Source organism: Corvus brachyrhynchos, unplaced genomic scaffold (assembly GCF_000691975.1).
Source record: "Corvus brachyrhynchos isolate BGI_N302 unplaced genomic scaffold, ASM69197v1 scaffold467, whole genome shotgun sequence".
NCBI lineage: Eukaryota > Metazoa > Chordata > Aves > Passeriformes > Corvidae > Corvus > Corvus brachyrhynchos.
The window spans coordinates 713,640-731,758 of NW_008239309.1; the positions used below are offsets into that span (position 1 = coordinate 713,640).

At 38.3% G+C, this 18,119-nt stretch overlaps 2 protein-coding genes across 4 annotated transcripts in view; one reads left to right on the plus strand and one right to left on the minus strand.

Annotated features, from left to right (window-relative positions):
• GFM2 (G elongation factor mitochondrial 2) overlaps window positions 1–982 on the plus strand; it is a 17,902-nt gene extending 16,920 nt beyond the window's left edge. For all 3 annotated transcript variants that reach the window (XM_008638612.2, XM_017740666.1, XM_017740667.1), the window contains one exon: window positions 64–982. In XM_008638612.2, coding sequence (XP_008636834.1) covers window positions 64–192 — 129 coding nt within the window. In that variant the 3' untranslated portion in view covers window positions 193–982. The remainder of the gene's footprint in view (window positions 1–63) is intronic.
• A 140-nt stretch (window positions 983–1,122) lies between these two features.
• Window positions 1,123–18,113, minus strand: HEXB (hexosaminidase subunit beta). Its single transcript, XM_008638635.2, has 13 exons — window positions 18,082–18,113; window positions 15,306–15,371; window positions 14,495–14,541; window positions 14,166–14,276; window positions 11,516–11,617; window positions 9,804–9,933; window positions 7,931–8,111; window positions 6,817–6,903; window positions 6,164–6,236; window positions 5,317–5,491; window positions 4,444–4,534; window positions 4,113–4,217; window positions 1,123–1,310 (listed from the first exon to the last, which is right to left on the minus strand). The coding sequence occupies exons 5-13, from the start codon at window positions 11,609–11,611 to the stop codon at window positions 1,247–1,249; spliced, it is 1,002 nt and encodes a 333-aa protein (XP_008636857.2). The 5' UTR covers window positions 11,612–11,617; window positions 14,166–14,276; window positions 14,495–14,541; window positions 15,306–15,371; window positions 18,082–18,113; the 3' UTR covers window positions 1,123–1,246.
• Between the last annotated feature and the right edge of the window lie 6 nt (window positions 18,114–18,119).

Genomic DNA, 18,119 nt, shown 5'->3' on the forward strand with positions numbered 1-18,119 from the left:
TCTGTGCTAACTTATCTGCCCCTTATCCTAAATTGAGTGATGTGTGTTCTCCATTCTGTCCAGGGCTACTCCACTGTTTTGCGTTCTCTAACATCAGGCTCAGCAACCTTCACATTGGAGCTTGCCAGTTATCAAGCCCTGAGCAGTCAGGAGCAAAGTGCACTTCTTCACAGGAGGATGGGGCTGGTGTGATCTTTAGGAACGGTATTTTCTATCCTCCTGTTAAATATTTTCGTATGTACACCAGTGTGTTTGTCTGGGATGAACTGGTAATGGTGAATAATGAGTTAGCAGCTGTATGAACAGACTGTTTTAACTGTCCAGGGAGGAAGGTTCAAGAGGCTCTGTTCTGCTGGCACAACCTCGTGATTGTAAAGCAAGGATGCAACCACAAGTTGTTGGTTTGCAAATTCTTACCTTGCGGACATCTGTAATGAGAAGTGATGCAAATCCTCTTCATAGAAATGAGCACTAAGTCCACGTTAATGTGCCACTGGGACTGTTTTCTTAATCTAGTAAATAAAATTTGTAAAGTTTTTGTCTGTCAGTGAAATAACTTTACAGTTTTGGCACTCTCTATCTTGATTTGTTTTTGGCTGTACAAAAGGATATTGTTAATAAGCACTTTACACTGTACAACTTACCAGTATTACTTTTACTGGTAGAAACCAGTTATGAACCAGAGTTCAGGGCTAGGTATAATTTCTACCTGAGTTTCCATTAGCAAGCAAGTGAAATGGATAATTCTGCAAATCAAGTAAGATCCATGCAAGAAAAATACAAGAAAGGCAGTTGTCCCAGGACAGTAATTCCTACCTACCATCCTGCAGTAGGTTGAGAAAGGATTTGTTTGTTTACCTTTAGGAATGAGTGAATTAAGCTGTAATGTTCTGATGTGCTATAGATTGCAAGTATCTGGTTTACCTAGAAAAGTGGCAAGTGATACTTTGAAATAAAGAAGATTGTTTGCTCCTTACTTAAATAGTGTCTTAGCTTTATTCTTCTTCAACCTTAAAGTGTATGTAAACTCAAACTAGTAACTCTATGTTATCAAGTTTCATGATCTTACTGTGAAGAATCGCAGTTCTTTGAAAGGTTAAAAATGATCATTTTTACTCCACCAAGGCTGTCAAATAATTTTATTTTAAAAGTGTAAATTTTAAGTCTTGATTCAGATACAAAACTACATGTATATAGTTATCCCCCAGAGGCACTTCAGGCTGTTGACAAGAAGTCTTTGCAGCAGTTACGGCGCTCTACCTTCATGGGCGCAGTATCCAACAAACACTGGTTCGGCCGCTATGCCACGGCTGTTAAAATAAAGCAGAATGGGTATGAGTGCAATCGAAAAACTGGCTGCTTGTGTAGGCAGGAAGAGAGATACTGGCAATCTATTTTAGTAATTATATAAACAAAACTACTTCCAAGAAAGAACATATGGCCTATTTAGGGAGTGAAAAAGGGCCCTATTGTACTTTTGATTGTACTTTGGATTGAACCTCTGTTTCAATCAAGAGGCACCAAACTATTAGCAAACAAGTTGAAAACTTAAATTCAGGGGCTAGTTCTTTTGATGTTCTGCAAAATCTATTGCTTTTATTGAAAAGAAGTCATAATGAAGGCAAATGTGAATCAACTAATATTTGCATATTCTCCCCTCTCCCAGCCTCAATGCTTCCTTAATATGCAGCTCTAATTCCATAATTTTCATTATTTTTGGGGGGAGTCAGGGTTTCTTTCAGCTTACACTATCATAAATGATTATGTTCTCATGTGGCTTTAAAAACAAACCAACACCTGTGGCTTATGATGGTGCAGTAAGATAGTATTAAAACATGTTTCAGAGTTAAAGTAGTTGAAAACAAAATTCTACTTCTTAAATGTTTAAGAACTAGATAATAGTGCTACTAATGTTTAAAAGTGTTGCAGTGGAAGAAACTGAATAATGAAATAGCTCAGCTAAATGATTGCTGCCCCTAAGCAAAACGTACTCTTAGTTAAGACAAGGGTTGGTATCTAGGGCTCTAGAATATATGCCCATCTTCTTGTTTCCTTCCTCCCATCACCCTTTCACTGCAATCTGGCCTGCTGTGTCCTAGAGAAAGCTAAGTTTAGATCTGAATAGTACCTACTGTGTTCACTGTAATATTTCAAGAGCAGTGGCCTTGATCTTAAATTGGCAGTTACTGTTCTTCTAGTGACCAGGATCTAGCTGTTACAATGTGCTACCTACCCATTCCCTTGCTCCCTGGTAACCAGCTGCATAGCAAGCCAGAGCTGTTTATTCTCTTGGAAAGGCGCCTTGTCCTGCTATAACTGCCACAGTCTGTGTATACACGATGAATAAAAACGCTAGTAGGAACAGTCCTTGCGTACATGCTAAGACTGCAACAGCCTGATACTAAGTCAGGTCTTTGAGGAAGCCCCATATACATGAAAGGCAACAACTGCAGGTCCATGGAATGTTCATTTCATCAATGGAAAGGGAATGGTTTCTCTAGTGTTTTTCTGGTTCAAAGCCTGTATAAAAAGATTCATTTTCAGGACAACATATCTTTTTATTGAGGTAGTTAGTTTCTAACAGGAATTGTTCATCTTAAGCCAGCAAAACAGTTTTTCCTTAGGCTTCTTTCTGATGCTAAGTATGTGCAACAAGTACAGGGAGTAGCCCCTGCATTCTGCATCACTAATGCCAGCACTACCAGAGCAGCTGCTGTCATCTGGACCAGCTCCCTGCACAGCAATACAAGTGTTAAGGAAGAAGATGCAGATGCAGCAGTGGAGTTAAACAGGTCGAGAACATCATGGCTTAGTTCACTGTAAAACCCTAATCCTAGTGGTACAGCTACGGTACACTTCACTGTTCAGTTGTACCTGAGCCCCCCAAGAGATGCACCATCCCACTAAGTAATAGGACAGAAGTTTTTAAAGCCCTTAAAATTATTTTAATATGTATTTGTCAGCTCTCTTCATGTATCTATTTTTCTCATGACTGAGGGAGATAACACAACTTACATACAGCTATTTTCCTACATCATTATTTTAAGCCAGCTTGAAATAACCCAATCAAGTCAAAACTTACAAGTCCTTCAGTCACTCTTGATTAAAGAGTGACTGTAAGCTAAACATATACTGTATATTCTAAACTAAATGTAAGTGATTCCTACAGATAGTCATGCTAAGACATCTTCAGGAACATGAGCAGAGAGCTTGAGTTTTAAGTGCTGACTATAACTGCTGTTGTATCCTGTTCTTTAAAACACTGATTTGTATCTACCTTGACCTACTACCACACAGAGCTGAGATTTTCAATGACTTGTCATAAACTTCTGTAGAGAAACAAAATGGTATGTTTCACACTTGCTGCAGTTCAACTAGTCAGCTCTCTGACTGTATACTTTCGAAGTGAAGTCAAACTTAGACTTAATTCCTAGAAATCACTTGTATCTACAACTTTGAATGTACAAAGACAACACTAGCAATAAATAACCAGTAACTTGTGTAGGTACTTTTTAGGAAAGAACTGGGAGAAGAATGTGTTAGGACTACTGTAAACAAAGTCAGTTCATAAATGAATTAGAATTTGTCATGGACTGCTTATCCACTCCTTTCAGCCCCTAGAGTAAGGCAATACTTGAAAGAATAGCTTGCCCAAGCTCAACTCTCATGCAAACAGCTCCACTTGATTACCTGCTGCAGGTCTTTAATTATTATTAATAATAAATAAATAACACCACCTTTTTTTTTTTAGAAGTCTGCTTTTCCTTCTGCCAGTGTACTCCTCCCACATACCCTTTAATATAATTTTTGTCTGAAATAAGTCAATCATGGTATTTGTTTTTCCTTCATAGGAAAGAGAAACAGGTGAGTCCTAGTATTTCACTGAAAAAAGTGAGTTCTGAAAATTCGAGTTGCCAAACTGTCCAGAGCTCCTTTCTTAATGTATCTGTCTTCCTCTTCTGTGGATACAAAACCATATGCGATTGCATTTTCAGTCAGGTTAAACTGCTAGCTCTCTTCCCTATTTCCAGGCCAGCAGTTCATGCCTGTACCTTTATTCCAGTGGTTATAAAACTTGAGAACCAAAATACACTGTAGCTACTAAATCTTACCGGAGCATGCGGCATCGATGATTAGTCAGCCTTTTGTAGGCATCCTGCAAGTTGGTCACATTGCTGCTGCTCCATAGTCTTTCCCCAACAGCACTTGCTCGAGGCCTGTAAAGGTATACTCCGTTTTAGAGTAGGTATCATCTTTAACCAAGAATGGATACATTTTTTTAATACCAGGTCTAATATAATACTTCAATACCCAGAAGCATTAATTTTCATAGCTGCTAAGGCTCAGCACAGAGCACTGTTACCACTATCATACAGTCCTGCTGGCTTAATTAATACTTCTTGTAGCTGGCTTTCTAAAATCTAATGATAAAGCAGTTCATACCATAATCTTGGTGTCAGGTTAGTTGCATCTACAAATTCCCCCCACAGGCAGGCTTCTCCACCTATTACAAGTTTCTTCTGTTTTTCAGTTCCTGAATTTAAAGCAGAAAGTCAGAATTTCTCTCTGTCCAGAAGATGTGCATGATCAACAATTAAGATAGGACTGATGTTCAGTTGTTTTCATATAAAATACCTATCCTGACCACTAATTGAACATTTTGTTAGTCTTGTTACTGAATGTGAGAATTACCAAGCCATTTGCCCAGAGAAGCCACTTCTCTGCTCTGTCAGAAAGGATTTTACCTTTTATGCTCTGAAGACATTCCTCAGCTTTTTGACATTCCTAGAGATTTAAGTCCTGATGGAAACTGTTCATTCTATCACATGCAGAACATTCCTTGAAAAAATTAGTTAGGTGTTCTTAATGAGCTCTGAGAGGTCCCTTGCACAAAATGAAAGCCCCATTGAAAGCATAAGATGTTTGTATCAACTTTAGACACAGGGAGAGAACGTCTTTTTCTAGAATAGCTTAGCACTCAAGAAGCTTGATAACAAATTCAGTGTCTGTCTACCAACAGCCATTTTGCACAACTCTGTTCCTAAATCATCTGCCCACCTAGCCCAGCATTCTCTTATGCAAACACCAGTACTAGATGCTTGAGGAAGGTTACACCTTTCCCTGTGAGAAGTACAAAGTTTCTTTTTTTTTAATTTAAGAGTTTTCCAGAGTTCTAGCTGACCATAATTCCTTTGATTATGCTATAATCACAGTGATGGAATGGCCACTCTAAAGAGCCCTATTCTTTCCATGTACATTGTACTATAAACCAAGGAGTTTCATGCACAGAACATGTGTATAAAAAAAGTAACAAACCAGGGAAGTTAAGTGGTTCAACACTGTAGTATTTCTTCCAGTCTTGCCCATAACTAATGTAGTCTAAGTACCAGGGTGCTGACAGGATAGTGGTGAACCCAGCTCCAGTGACACTGCTCAGTTCATGAGCATAGTTACTTGCCATCCACACTTGAACTACAGTGTCTGGTTTCAGCTAAAAGAGGAAAAGACAAAACAACTAACTAACCAACTTAACACAAAAACATTAATGGCAATCCAAATTGCTGTTATCAAGGAAAAGGATCATGAATTTCAAAACTCTCTATTTTGTTTTGAAGAGGAATGTTTTAGAAACTACCTTTTGTCATCCCTCCTACCCCGAAGTCTAAAGCTGATTAGCTCTTTGCTGGTTTTAAACACAACTCATACTAGAGAGAAGCCTAGGTTATACTATAGACAGTTAATGCTCTAAGGGGATTCCTACATGCACCGTGTATCTGACCAGCTCTTTAAAAAGCTGAGCATTTGGCCTTACTGGACCAGACACACACTTAAGTGATAAAAAAAAAGAAAGAAAACCCATGGAAACTTCTCTACCCTTTATTCTGACATTTTAAAGCATGTTATATTAACCATGTTAATATATAACCAGGTTATGTTCACCTTTAAAATGCACTTCAATGCTGGTGTTCCTGTTTCTCCTATTACATATTCAACAAGTAATAATTTCAAGGGAGGCTCCAACAGCTGGGGAGACTTGCTAATGTCAGCAGACTTGCTTTAACTCTTAAGAGACAAAGCCAGACCTATTTAATAGTCTACTTAGGAAGCCTCACACAATACTGCGCTGTTACGCAAGAATACCTTACTAATTTTCCCATCTTACCTGCGCTTTGTGATCAAACACTTCTTGCCAGACCATTTGTCCTTTGTTGTAGGAAGAAACAATGTCCACAATGCTAGAATTTAGAAATAAGATCAATTTCGTGAACTTCAATGAGATTAAGTACAAGCACTCAAATTAGCAACATTTTCTACCCCAAGGCACATCAGGCCTTTCCCACCACTGCATGGGAGACCATGAAAAAGCAGGTTGTTCTGGTTTTGGCCTTCAGTGCTCTGTCTTGCAGAGCATGTTCTACCACGTAGAACAATGTGCACATGCATTTACACAAACTGATGTTCAGAACTACCAGCAACTCATACAGGGTGACTAAATCTGTGTTATTTAAGGAGAGAAAGAAATGTCTGCAGAAACTTCCTCCCCACTGTGTGTGCTGACACTACTGCAGATCCGTAGTTTAAGATACCCAATACGTTCACAGTGTGTGTAAAACCAGCCTACATATCTGTGCTGTGTCCCTCGTTTTAAAGCTATGAAATTCAGACCTGGTGTTTGAAAATAAAGTGGGTAGTCCCAAATATGTGGCAATTTTTCAAAATAATATAGATACTAAATCAGCTTCCGTATCTGCACCTCAACACCACCCTCAAATAATGACTGCGAAAAACTGAGCAAGAATTAAAAAAACAACATACTTTTGAACATAGTAAGATTCCAGCTTAGCATAGTCAGTGCCAAAACCTTGCTTCTTCATGAACTTTTTCACTTCAGGGTTAGATTTCCTTAAATCGCAACAAGAAAACAAGTTTAAAAAAAACAAAAAAAAAAGGATTATTTTTGTTACATTTTAAACCAGATTTCCCAACCATTTCTACCTAGGCACAGCACACTGGCTGATACCTTAGGCATGCCACAACCTGGAATGCACAGCAGAGCAGAAGCAGCAAGTTAACATGATTTAGGTGTTTTGAAACAGTTTCATCCAGATTTGAAATAAAGCCAATAGACTTAATTCTCTGGTAAAACTGCTGGAGTCCCTGTTCTGAAGTGGTCTCTGGCAGGCTGCCCCAAATTCTTAAGAGCTCTGGGGTTCTTGGCATCTCAGCCACTTTGTGCTAAGGTTGTCAGCAGTCTGAGAACTCAACAATTTTGTGTTTCCACCATAAAAACAAACCAACACATTTGTGTTAAAGCATTTGCCAGAAGTTTTCCTTCTCTATAAAAATTAAATAATGTCCCGAGTGTTTGGATTTTATCTTTAAAGAGAATGCAGAAATACTAACTAGATCAATTTGAATACTCATCAAAATGCTCCAAATTCTTTATTATTAGTTAGTCTCTCCAGCAGAGAGACTCCAAAATATTCAAAATCCACAACTGAATTAAGAACACTATTAATACATGCTGTACCTCTAATACAAACACACATGAATCTGTTTGGTAATTCTTACTGTTAGCAGATTTTCTGGAGGGCAGAACTCAATGTAAGATCTACTTTAACACAAAGCATTTAAATATTAATTTTCTTACCTAGTATTTTTCTAACATACTAGTTCTTTTTCCTGCCAGGGTAATTTTCATAAAGAAATCCTTTAGAATATTTATGAAACTATGAGTCAAAGCAAAATTCTGCACATCAGTTGCTTGTGGAGGATCGCAAATGATCTACCTGTAAATAGTTACAGAGGTAGGAGTGGAGATCTTTTGTCTATGCAGTGAAAACTGTCCCATGCAACTGAGTTCCGTAATTGATGGAGGTGGACAGGTTTAGGAGGCACTAGATATTTGTTCTTTGAATTGTCACCATACCAACAACTGAAGTCCACTTCATCTCCTCCCAAATGAATGAATTCATCTGGAAATACACTGCTGATCTCTTTGAAGAACTTAGTCATGAAGTCGTAAGTTGTATTCCAAACGGGATTTACAGGTCCAAAGGACCCAGTTGGCTGTTCTCCATTGTAGCAAGGAGTGAGAAGATCTTTTTGACCTAATAAAAACAATTAATAGATGATATTCAGTTTCGTTGCTATGCTAACTTTGCTAGCAGGAAAAAGCAGTTATCCATATTAAAAAGGTAAACATGACCTAAGTGCTCACCTATCTTAAGTATAATCAAATAGAGGCAGGATGAAATAAGACAACTTGTAAAATGCTGAAGGGTCTAACTGGCAATCGGGACTCTTAATTTCAGATTTGTGATTTAACACACACTAATACACGTAGCATGTCACAATACCTGGAAAACGTAACTTGGATAACTACTTGAACAAAGCAAAAAAAGCTTTAATGAATATCAGAAGGAAGCCAATTAGAAGGAAGCTGAACGTAATGAGTGTGCTTCAGACGCCTCTTTTCTCTTTTTATTACTCTGCTTTTTTAACATGTAAGTAGGTGTCAGGTACATAGCTCAAGGTAGATGTCCTATCTCACTCTGCTAAGAATGTACCTTTACACAAAAAATGAAGGCTAAACAGAGATCAAAACTATGCAATGGTTCTCAAGTCAAGATACCTGAAGCAACATAAGCCAGGAAAACTAAACAGGAAAAAGTTAGTTTATTTGGTGTACACTGTAGTTGCAGCAGCAGCACCTTCCTGGCTGTGTGTTTCCTACTCTGAGCACATCTCCCCCAAACAGACCTTAGTGCTAGACTGCTTCTACTGCTCAACTCACAAACCTTAAGACTTCTATCCAGTATCTTCAATTTGAATGCAAAGAAAGCATAGCTGCCCAAGTTCATAAGCAAAGCCAGAACTGGCTCCTGTGCATCGCATTAAAAAAAGCTACACAGGAAGCTATTGAGAACAACTGATTTTAGGAAAGGGAGATCAAGTTGCTCTTTGAGTGAATGTAGACCACCTCACATATCACCAGGCAAGCCAATGGTTTTAACAGACCTCTGTAAGAGTGAAGACCGCTTCAGATGAAGATTCCAAAAGAGTGTTTAGCAAATTTAGGTTTTGCTTGGTTCCCTTCTTCCTCATTTTAAATAGTGAGAAAAGAGCCTGAAACATCTTCCAACATTATGACCACATCCCCACAGGATGACTACGAGACTCATTCCATGGCTAAAGCTAAAACTATGAAACACTAGAAAAATCTTTACTTTTGGCCAAAGTCATCTTACGTGAATTGCAGTGACATTGCATTCAGCGCACATGGTATTAAAGCACACGGTTTCCTGGTCCTTGAGTGCAAGTAAATACCAGCATTCTCTATCAAGAGAAGTATTACTCTGAGACCCAGAAGGTAAGTCAGTGAAGAAGCATCCAAGTTCACTGTGCTTTATACACTGGCAGATTACCACTTCAAAGTTTCAAAGTTTCAAAGAAACATCAGTCACTTCCAAAGAACCTTCCCAAAGCAACTCCAGAGCAAGCAACTCCTTATTTCTAGACACTGCCGTATTATTCTAAACTCAAAAGCTCTGAGTGATGGGGTACCAACAACAAAGTCTAAGGCAGAATATATCTGTACCCTTGCACACACATCTAGCACAGAACATGTCAACTTTCTTCATTAATCTTACTTCCTCTAACCTGTAAAGGTCATGACATTACTTAGTGCCTCTTCCTTATCAAGGGCCTTCCAAAGCACTTTATTGGTTACTTCTTAAAAAATTCATTTTGCGCTACTACTCACCACAATCTCTTAACAATTACTACTTTCTTGGGCATACCTTTCCCCCAAGACTGCGTGTGTCCTGGGGTATCAAACTCCGGGATAACTCTGATGCCTCTTAACCGAGCATACTCAATCACCAGATGGACGTCAGTAGGAGTATAGATGAGATTAGAGGAGTATGCCCCCTGTAAAATATTCACATTTAGAGACAGTTTGCAACACACTATAGCAGCAGATCACAAAATTTGGATGGGAATATTTTAACTTAGACTGGAGAGCAGTTTAAAAGGTTGGCTCTGGTTTATCAACTGCACAGACAGAACTTTTCAGTTAACTTGTGGAGAGAAAAAAACCCACCAAACCAACAAACTCACAACACTGAGACAGACCTCCCTGACAAGACCTTCCTTTCCTCCTTAGCTCACTGTTACTGAAGAACACAGAAAAGCTTGTTTCTATTCTTTCAGAATTTTGAAAGATACGCTTTTCAATTCTATAGTATAGAGGCAAGTTGTTGTTCCCCATTAGCTCTGAAACATTGGGCCCTTGCTACATAACATACATGACTAATAGAAAAATTCTGCCAAGTCAGAAAGAACTTCCAACATCTCTGCTTCTCAGTTTTGATAGTGACCAATTTAGCATCAGGACATGTTTGTTTTGTGACACTGAATTTGAGTGTAATTCTACTCCTACACAGCCAACAAATGTGACAATGACCCTGATTATTACAGTTCGGTGAAACAGATGCTTGCCAAAGAGCCAAACTACGTAAGAATACATCGTGACTCTTCATGATTAATAGCACCTTAAGCTTCTGTTTATCTGGAAATGGTTTCCACAGCTGAGTTACTCAAAAAAGGAAACAGTAAACAAGCCTTTCAAAGAGAAGCTTGTTCAGACACAGGCCATCTCCCTCTCTCTAGCTGTCAATGGGAAATATGACAGAATTCCATAGCCTTTACTGGACAAAATAATCTGACTGCACTATGCAACATATAAAATTTTTGAATTATAAAATTCTTCATAGCATCTGCTCAAGCACTGCCAACATAATTTTCATGAGGGTCAGATTCTAGCAAGCATTTTAAAACAGAATCACAAATCTTGTACTTAGGCTTAGTCTACTTAACTATTCTTAACTACTTAACTACGTTTGATTTGGCTCCTACTGTACCGTGACTGAGCAAGAACCTCATGATGGCTCTCACTAATGTAACAAAGCCTACCACGCATCTAGAAATAAGACACATTGCACTGTATTTTGTCTAGGAAACAACCTTGCACTTTTGGACCTCTTACAGACATGGTGTGTTTTGTAAAGCTAACTAGGTATCAGACAGGACAGAAGTACTATTGCAGTGGTTCCAGACCAAGAGCTGGCAGGAAAATCTCCTACATTTGTTTGAGTGGCAGAAGTCAACCAGTTAAAGAATCCCATCAACAGAAATCCAAGCAGTGTTCACTACTTATTTGCACACCATTACTGTTCGAAGGCCTGCAAACACTGAAGATCATGCAGAAAATTTGCACAGAAGAGTTAAGAAGGTCATTTACCATGTATCCACCAGGGAAGACTTAAAAATAGTCCACACAGACACTCAGGTAGGATCCTAAATGTGGACTTGCTGGTTACTGGTCCCATTGTACTGTTTTACAATAAGCCAAATCGGATATATTCAAGCACTGGTAAACCCTGCATTTTATTTTCATGAAGTATGTGCCAGATTTCTGCCCTTCCACCCTGCTCAAATGGTGTTTACTCACCTTGTCACTTAATTCAGGGAAATAAATGCTCTGGTAAGGGAAGGACTGATCATCTACTATATGCCAGTGGAGAACATTGAACTTATTAAAAGCCATGGCATCCTGTAACAAATAATGCAATAGAGTTTAGTTAAACACTTCATTCTCATAGAAAACCTATGCAAAAAAGTGGTCTTGTCCCAGCATATCCCGGATGCCTAGAGCAACACCTAAAAAAGAATAAAACCTCTAACAAACCAAACCACCCAAAAAACCAACCAAAACTCACCCAATTCCCCCACCAACAAACCAAAAAACCTTTCTACGTTTCACTAAATCCTAGAAGCACACACCTCTACTGCTCCATCCCCCTGCAATCTGTTCTCACCACTGCTGTTAACAAGCTCTTGATCTGACCCCCATTCTACCAGCCTGTGTAGTATGAACTGCTATGAACACTTATGAATTTCTTCCACTTCAGAACACATACCCTGAGATTAGCTCAGGTGGCTACAGCATGGTGATGCTAACACCAAGGTTGGAGGTTTGACCCCCATATGGGCCATTCACTTAACAGATGGACTTGATGAGCCTTCTGGGTCCCTTTCAACTCAGATGGTTCTGTGGGTAATTCTCTATGCACCATCACCTATTTCAGCTTACAGAAAAGCTTATACTTTTCTAACGAAATACCTTGGACTTGAAAACAGAACAGCATGAGAGTTTCCTACTACATAGTACAGCCCTTCTTGCTAGTGACTTCTGCAGAATCCATTTCAAATGCATGCAAAATAAACTATGCATTTTCCCTGCAAAAGACAGTGTTTCTTTTATGTTTTCATTCATAACAGTGTCAGTACTTCCCTTTTTTTGATCTTGAAGATAATTAAGATCAATGTTAACACACATATTTTAGAATTATGACTCCAGTTGGACAGTTACATACATACCTTGGGTTATGCTGGCTTCTTAATGACTACAAGTGTGTGCTGTGAGCAGACCAAATTAAGTGTTTACATCATTCATGACTGACTGCAACACAGCTGCTCCCAATCCCTTGCCACAATACAATTGTTTTCACCACCCATTCCCCCCATTCTTTTTTTACCTAGGGGTATTTACAGAGGTGATAGAATCTCTTCAGGAACTCCCACCAAATCCAAAAGAAGATTCATATTTTGTACATTCCCCAAATTTATCTCATCTGTTTCATGACACTGCAGAATTTTTAATTGCCACATGTCTTCATGCATTTCTAACACATACCATCCTTCTACATAGAAAATTACATCTCTCAACCTTCAGTTCACCTACTCCTTCCTCAAGGACAATGCCCTTCCTGGAAATACAGTGCAGCAGTTGAACACAAACTAGAAATGTACTTGAATTGCTGCCCTAAGCATCTAATCGCCACATGTCAGAGTAAGAGATTACTGATGCTTTTTATTACTCTGGATTCAAGCAGGCAGAGAGGAGGGAGGAGAAGCATACTTGTTCTTAAAACCATGAAAAGAGCATAAGATGTAGCTCTGATATAGTATTAGAGACAGACATGCAATTTAAGGAAAAAAAGCAGAACAGCAGCAGTTACAGAAACACAGAAATAGTTAGAAATGCAAGTCTCTGTGGACATCTCTTTTAGACAAACCAAAAAATACTGACACAAATATTTACTTGAGACTTTGAAGCATCCTCTGTTGCAAATGTAACACTACACAAGTATTACTTGCTGAACAGGCACTGACCTTGAATACAAGTGTTAAATACCCAAAGGATAAATTCTGAGCATAGTTCAAGGATGACCTCAGAAATTAAGACTGTTTTTATGTGCACTCTTTCTGCTTATCTTAAACCTGTTTTGCAAAGTTCTGCAACATGGAGGGGAAATTTCAAATATTATTTCACCTTGGAGAAGCAAGACAGAGACAAGACAGGAAACTGCCTATTCCTCCACTTCAAATAACTAAATAATCCCTCCTACAAGGACATCAACAACAACAAAAAAACGGGGAGTGCAAAACAGAAAACCCCACAGCTTTGGCTGCTAATTTATACAAATACATCACCCTTCCATCAAGGTTGGAGCACGTTAATTCTTAATGTGCTTATTTAAGCTTTTTGGAGAAAGTTTTGTTTGTTTTTTTTTGTTTGTCTATTTTTCAGTAGCTTCCAGTGAGGGTTTTGAATTTTCTCCCTTGCTCTGTAGTACTTAATTACTGGCTTGCACTTAGTAGCCTAAGAAAGGACTATCAAAGGCTGCTACTGGACTACCAAAGTCTGCTCCAAAAGACTGGAGTTTTCCTGAAATCACTGGCACTGAAGCCAGAATTTGCAAGGTATCCCTTGCATTGATTGATGACAGTCAGATGTCTCAAAACATGCTTCCAAGAAATAATACATAAGCTGGTTTAGGCAACAGAAAATACAGAGAATCTGAGGTACCACAAACACCAGTCCCCTTTACAGATTTAATACTCATTGTGTCTGTCCACTCAATGCTTCTCCAGTCTACGTTCAGACCTTTGCTTAGCAAAGTTCACTCTGTCTTTTTAAAGTCATACAGAAGAGATGGGTTCTTCTTTCATACCAGCTCCAGTTGCTACCTACTTCAGGGGACAAAACACAACAACAAAAAGCCTTCATTATTAATGACACAAAACTGCCTACTTACCAGGTTTGTCAGAATAGATTTCAACGGTAAATAATGCCTTGAAGTGTCTAATAAGACTCCTCTATGAGCAAATCTTGGGAAGTCATTGATTTCAGATTCATTGACAAGAAACTATGAGAAAAAAAATTAAAAATTAGAATTTTATTTTAATATTTAATGTTTATTTCAATATTCATAATTTCAAACAGGAAATACTTTTTTTTTTCAGAAAATGATTCTTGGAAATCTGTAACAGACTGAAATGCTGCTGAATGAAACTGGTAGATCTGCTGTTTCTAGAAAAGCACCCAGTTACCAGGACAGTGGATGTAGTTAACAGCTATACTTACGCTTCCATAGTCATCTTCATGAACCAACTGGCTGAAGGTTTCCAAGCCTGGAAAAATACCCAAGAAAGGGATCTCAACTACAAACCAGTACTTGCCCTTAAAGTTTTAGTTACAAACAGTACCATAATTTTTTACAGGCATTCATATAGCTAGAAAGAATGCTTGTAGCTGAGTTTCTTTCTCTTTAGCACAGTTTCCTTAGTTGCTTAAGCACCACTGTTCAAAAAACTCTGGAGAGAACCATTCAAATTCTCCATTATGCACAGATACCGAATACTTGTGCTACCGCTCAGCTGTAGCGGATTAATCCCCAAATAGTAATACAATTACTGAGAGTGAGGTAGGAATTTCTGGTCTCATTATGCATCTATTCCTGTAATTTCTGGAACTGGTGAAGTTTCTAATTCAGCATGAAAAATCTGTTGATTTATAGGTAACTAATATACAGAGTCAACATTCCAGTAAGAACAGCAGGCTGAAATGTCAGGATTTTTATTCTTTGCGATGCAATTCAGCATGTCCAGTTATTAGGTGCAGTCAGAAAATAATCTGTTCACACTGTAGTTTAGACAGCTTTTTGCTTGGCCTGGCTGATTTCAGGCACAGCAAGAATGTACTCACAGTGTGCCACTGGATCTGAGATGCTGAGCATCTGGACCAAATGTCTAACTGATACATATCTGAGTATCCTTCTGGCTTGACTAAGCTTACTTCCAATGAGGTACTGAATGAGGGCAAGCTGGTTCTTGGTCTGCCATGAAGTTTGTATAAGCCCTAAACAAATAGCTCAATGTGAAAATTATCAGCTTACCTCTTAAAGCACCCCATACCTCATAAGCTTTCAGTATAGCCACAGGCTCAGTTACAGTTAAATGATCTAAAGAAAAGGAAAAAAAAGCTTACTCGTCAAGAAACCATGAATTGACAGGACAATGCCAAAAGGCATTAAAATGATTCTTCAAGTGCCACATCTCCCTTTGTGTTTTAAATTCCAATCAATCCTGTTTTTAAAAGTGATAGCATGCAATTATTTTTCATCTATGTTTTCCTCATATAAAGCAAGCTACTATTCAGAGAGTCAACAGCTAATCAGAAAGAAGATAAAACAAGTAAGGTGCTTAGTAATGTCAATGTTAAAATATTGTACATTCCAGCAAAGTTTAACCCACCTGATTTAAAACATAACAGACTGTATTTTTGCATTTAAGACATATGTGATAAGGGTCGGGTAGCTAAGCCAAACCTAACCACAAAAAGTTTACTTCTCCTTTTATCTTCCTTTTATATAGTTTACGGTTTATTTCTCGAGGTGAGGCCGCCCCAGCGCAGAGCAGAGCCGCACAATCCCCTCCCTTGCCCAGCTGGCGATGCTGTGCCTGATGCACCAACAGGGTGTCAGGTCACTGTCTTGACCTGAGCATCAGTATAGGGGCAGTGAGGCGAAGTACAGTAAGTAAAATGAAGAATGGTATCTGAAGGAATCCGTAACAATCCTCCCTTGAGTACTGAAGTACAGTATGAAGCACTAGTGAAAAAAAACAACCCTAAATTAATTTTGGTTTTGAATTTAAGGCGACTCAGTAAATATTAAAGGACAAACAAATACATTTAAAATATATTTTTAAAATCACATACATATATGTGCATAAAAATACACTATATCTAGAAATCTATAGATTTATATTATTCAAACATCAAAGTAATAACTGCACATCTGAAACAGCAGAGAAAAAAATCAAAGGGTTGAATTGCTGTACAATCATTTATTTGATCTGTGTCAGTATGAAAGAATGGTTGGTGTGTATAATCTACACAGTTCAAACATTTATCTAAACTACCAGAGAAAAGCCATTCAGCAATATGAAAAAAGTACCTCAAGTTCCCATATTAACCTAAGCACTGATTGCACATATTGGAAGTTTGGGGTAAGAAAGAGAACTTAGAAGATTACTGCAATCTCCACAGGTAAACTGTAGTGAAAATGTGATAAATTGTTAAGGATTTATTTCCAACACAGCAGGGGTTTTTTTTCTGAACAGCTATCATACCTTAAATTAACTTTGGATGGATAATTTTACAATAAGCTACTTGGAACATTTTACACAAGCAGGTAAGAGGACAGGTAACCTGTACTTTGATTACATATCCAATTGTCTTGCTACAGGATAGTCACTGACTGTCCATACTATCTTTATTAAGGAGCCAGACCACCCAAACCAGCAAATCAGCAATAACAGCATTTTTTAGAATTTGTACCCTTAAAAAGATAGCCCATCAAAAACCAGAAAATTAAAACTTACTGAAGTCTGGAAAGTTTAGCTTATTACATGAAGAAAATATGTTACTTGTAACAGGAAACTTATTTCTTAGAGCAGAGGGAAAAAAACTGCCTGTTCTAAAGAATGCAACCTAAAAATCACATGGTCTGACAGATTCCGTGACAGAAAACAAGAATCAGCTTTGGTTAAAATCTGAAGTTCAAAAACCAGTTCAAAGTTCAAATAAAAATCAAGCAGCACAATAACCTGACTGGCAGAACAATGAGAGCATTAGCATGTTGCCTGCTGTATTTCATTTGCATTGAAAAGTATTATAAGCTTCACAAAAACCTGAACTCTTTGGCTTACGTCTCAAAAGGATTTAGTAAATTTAATATCAGTACACTGTATTACAAGTCAGGTGGAATTAATCCTGCTGCACATGTATGATTTAAGATTAAAAGGATCTTTTTTCTAAGGATCTGTATCCTGGATACCAAACAATAGAAGATTATTTCAAAACAGAACTAGATTAATTGAATATATTGATTTTTGTGCTAGCCTGCCCAGACAAAAAGCAATACTATTGCTCATTCTTATTTCTGTTAATGAAATTCTCTGGTGATTAGTACTTTATTTAGAATACTTCTCCACTCTGGACTTCAGTCACAGAACTAAAGAAGCATAGAAAAATGAATCCAATATAAACATGTTTTTAAATCCTTTCTTGTATATACAGATATAAAGGAAGTAGGTTTATAGAACTGCAAGATGAGTAACAAGTTCAACGAGCACTTTCTGGTTTTCCTGGAAAAACAGGAAATACCATGTACATATCTCAGTGTAAGTAGCTTCAATTCAAATGTAGTCATTTCTAAGGAGACGGCAAGCAGTGACAGCCTTCACTCAATAAATAAGCTGTACTGAAAGGAATAATCTCCTGACTGTGCACAGATCTCACAAAAGATAACTGGGTATTGCACAGCATGGTATCTCTGATTCCTAATGCTAGCTGCTAGAAAGGATAATAGCAGGTAAATGAGCTGTATGATAGCTGAACTGCAAAAATCATGCGCGACACTTGACGAGCTTCGTGATCCACTGTGGGCTGGGATTTCCCACAGCATCAAGAGCAAGAATTATCTTCTGGTCGCCACTGTTGTGAAATGTTTTTTAGCGCTTCCGAGAGCCCTTGCTTTCGAGTTCCTTTAAAAGAACCCCAAAACCTGCTGACTTCTATACCAGACACGTGATAGGAAAACAAGCTCCTAACGGTGCCACCTAAGCCGGGGAAGGAGAAGCGCGATGAGCGGCCGTGCGGGTACTCACAGGCCTCGCTGGAGGTGAGCTGCGGGTGCCTGTCACAG

Excerpts from the sequence above, each read along its gene's own strand:
- HEXB (XM_008638635.2), bottom strand. The coding sequence starts at position 11,611 with ATGGCTTTTAATAAGTTCAATGTTCTCCACTGGCATATAGTAGATGAT. Across the intron at positions 6,904-7,930 it reads GAAGTGGACTTCAGTTGTTG|GAAATCTAACCCTGAAGTGA; the intron begins GTATGGTGACAA and ends TTGCGATTTAAG. Across the intron at positions 4,535-5,316 it reads TGAACCACTTAACTTCCCTG|GAACTGAAAAACAGAAGAAA; the intron begins GTTTGTTACTTT and ends CTTTAAATTCAG.